Source organism: Mustela nigripes, chromosome 1 (assembly GCF_022355385.1).
Source record: "Mustela nigripes isolate SB6536 chromosome 1, MUSNIG.SB6536, whole genome shotgun sequence".
Lineage (NCBI taxonomy): Eukaryota > Metazoa > Chordata > Mammalia > Carnivora > Mustelidae > Mustela > Mustela nigripes.
The window spans coordinates 136840001-136842792 of record NC_081557.1 but is presented as its reverse complement, the minus strand read 5'-3'; the positions used below and the strand labels follow the sequence as shown (position 1 = coordinate 136842792).

Sequence of the window (2792 nt, the reverse complement as noted above, 5' to 3'; positions counted from 1 at the left end):
TGGTAAATTAATATGTTAACACGATTTAATACTGATAGAATATGAAATGTAGTTCATAACTAAAATTCTCCCATTTATCCCGGAAATATTCTTTTAGTTTATCTTTTAAGATCCCAGATTCAATCAGGTATTGTGTATTATATTTTTGTCTGTCATATTTCTGAAACTTTTTTGTTTTTCATGACATTTACATTTTGAAGAATACATACTGATTGTCTTGTAGAATGCCCCCCCTATTTAAGTTAGACTACTTGTTTTCTTATGACTGGATTGAGATGGAATTTTTTTTTTTTTTTTGAGATGGAATTTTTTTTTGGCAAGGCTATCTTACAGGTTTTGTTGCTGTTGTTGAAATATGTGAGATGAATGACTATAACTATGAATTCCTGTTTTGTTTTGTTTTTTCAATGATTTTAGCATTTACTGATGAGTCTTGTGTGACTGTTTTAATACATTGAAGATTGTGGTGTCATATTTTTAACTGAATGCCTTTCTCATCCATAGGAAAGATTCCTAGTCTTGGACCTACAGGTACATGCTTGCTTGCTTGCTTGCTTTTTTATTAACATATAATGTATTATCTGTTTCAGGGCTGCTACAGCTGCTTTCTTGAAAAGGAAAGTCATTAAGCCTGACTTTATAGCATTGAGTGGGAAGAACAGCAGCCCAGCTGATACGTTCTAGTATGCAATAGACTGCAGCCTGTGGAGTATTCTTGGCAAAAGACTCTAGAGCTAAGGGGCAGTGGGATAAACAGGTTTATATGGACTATCATTAACATGCCAATCCAGTGAAACTGGAAGCTGGTCAGTTTTCAAGGTCTGTGGGAGGATATCCTCCACTGTTCCTTAGCTGGATCTTGAGCGATAGAGAGCCAAGCTTTACTAAAGGACATACCTTTCACCTTTACTCACGGCTCAATGGAGTTTATGACGGCCCTGGCAGACCTCCAAACAGGGGCTAGCTGTCCCATCTGTCTAGACTACTTGAAAGAGCCAGTGACCATCAACTGTGGGCACAACTTCTGTCTCTCCTGCATCAGTATGTTCTGGAAGGATCTAAATGGTACTTTCCCCTGCCCCTTTTGCCGTCACTGCTCTCCAGAAAGGAAATTCACAAGCAATCCCCAATTGAGCAATTTGATTGAAATTGCTAAGCTACTTCGGGTAAGAAGAAGCAAGAGGAAGAGGAAGGAAGAGAAGCTTATATGTGAAAAACATAATCAGGTTTTGACATTTTTCTGTCAGAAGGACCTAGAAGTTTTATGTCCACAGTGTAGTTTCTCCACTGATCACCGGAGTCACTATATTTGGCCCATAGAGAAGGCTGCTCCTTATCATAGGAAAAGATTGCAGAATTGCATTCAACCATGGAAGGAGAGAGTAGAACAAGTAGAAAAGGTGATAACTATGCAAAGCAGAAAATCATTGGAACTGAAGAAGAAGGTACAGTGTAGGAGAGAAGAAATAAAGTCTGAATTTGAACAAATTTTGTTGTTTCTCAAAAATGAGCAAGAGATTGTTCTTCGGCAATTACAAGATGATGAAATGGATATTTTAACAAAACTAAATGAAAACCTAACAACATTTTCAAGTCATCTTTCCACATTAAAACATCTATCAAAGGAGATAGAGGGTAAATCTACTAAATCAGAGCTGGAATTACTGACAGATGTTAAAAGCATCTACCATAGGTATAAAACCTTAAAGGCCCCTGAGCCTTTTTCATTCCAGTTAAAGGAATATGGTTACCATCTTGCTCCACAATATTCTGGCCTAAATAAAATTATCAACAGATTTCAGGTGGATCTAATTCTCGATCCTGAAACAGCACATCGTAAGCTTATTGTCTCCGAAGATAGAAAAACTGTCCAGTATGGAAATAAAAGGCATAACTTACCTCATAACCCAAGGAGGTTCTATCTCTCTCCAGCTATTCTGGGTTCTAGGGGTTATAATTCTGGCAGGCAGTATTGGGAGGTGAAAGTGAAAGATAAGCCTGAATGGATCGTGGGTGTCTGTAAAGACTCTCTTCCCAGAAGGAGAAAGAATCAGAAGCAACCAATTTTAGCACAGGATGGATTATGGGGTGTTGGACGATGTAGTCAGAGTAATTATATTGCATTGGGTCCTAAAAAAATTAATCTTCTGCCAAAAGTAATACCTAGAAAAATTGGCGTTTTTTTAGACTGTGAATTGTGTGAGATTTCTTTTTATAATTTGAGTGATAGATCCCTTCTCTATATTTTTAACTATTATTTTACAGAAACACTTTGGCCTTATTTCTATACTGGAACTGACTCAAAACCTCTTAAAATCTGTACAGTGACAGATTCTGAATGATGAATTATTGTAAAACTCTTATTTTTGTTGTTTGTTTGTTTCAAGTGGTAGATAAAACTAAGCCAATGAATGTAGTCTCAACAGTTCTGTTGCGGTTTTTGTTGTTGACTTTTTGCTTTAGTTTTGTTTTACTTTTAGTTTTCCCTTTAAACAACCAGAATGATTTTATTTTCATTTCAGCCGCTTCTTAAAAAATCTGATTATAGGGTACTGGCTCAGCCAGTACTACTTGCAGTTCTTGATCTCAGGTTGTGAGTTTGAGCCCCATGTTGCGGGTAGAGTTTACTTTTTCTTTTAAATGTGGTTATAATGAGACAGAAGAAAGAAAAATTAAGGAGTTAATGGCCATTTGCAGTTGCACCGGAAGCCATAAGATTCTTAGGAATAGACCTAACCATAGAGATAAAGGATCTTTACTCAGAAAACTACGCAACACTCAAAAGAAATTGA

General features: G+C 36.6%; 1 protein-coding gene across 1 annotated transcript; it reads left to right on the top strand.

Annotated features, from left to right (window-relative positions):
* Positions 1-920: 920 nt before the first annotated feature.
* Positions 921-2342, top strand: LOC132013726 (tripartite motif-containing protein 60-like). Its single transcript, XM_059393931.1, has one exon. The coding sequence runs from the start codon at positions 921-923 to the stop codon at positions 2340-2342; it is 1422 nt and encodes a 473-aa protein (XP_059249914.1).
* The last annotated feature ends 450 nt before the right edge of the window (positions 2343-2792 follow it).

Excerpts from the sequence above, each read along its gene's own strand:
- LOC132013726 (XM_059393931.1), top strand. The coding sequence starts at position 921 with ATGGAGTTTATGACGGCCCTGGCAGACCTCCAAACAGGGGCTAGCTGT.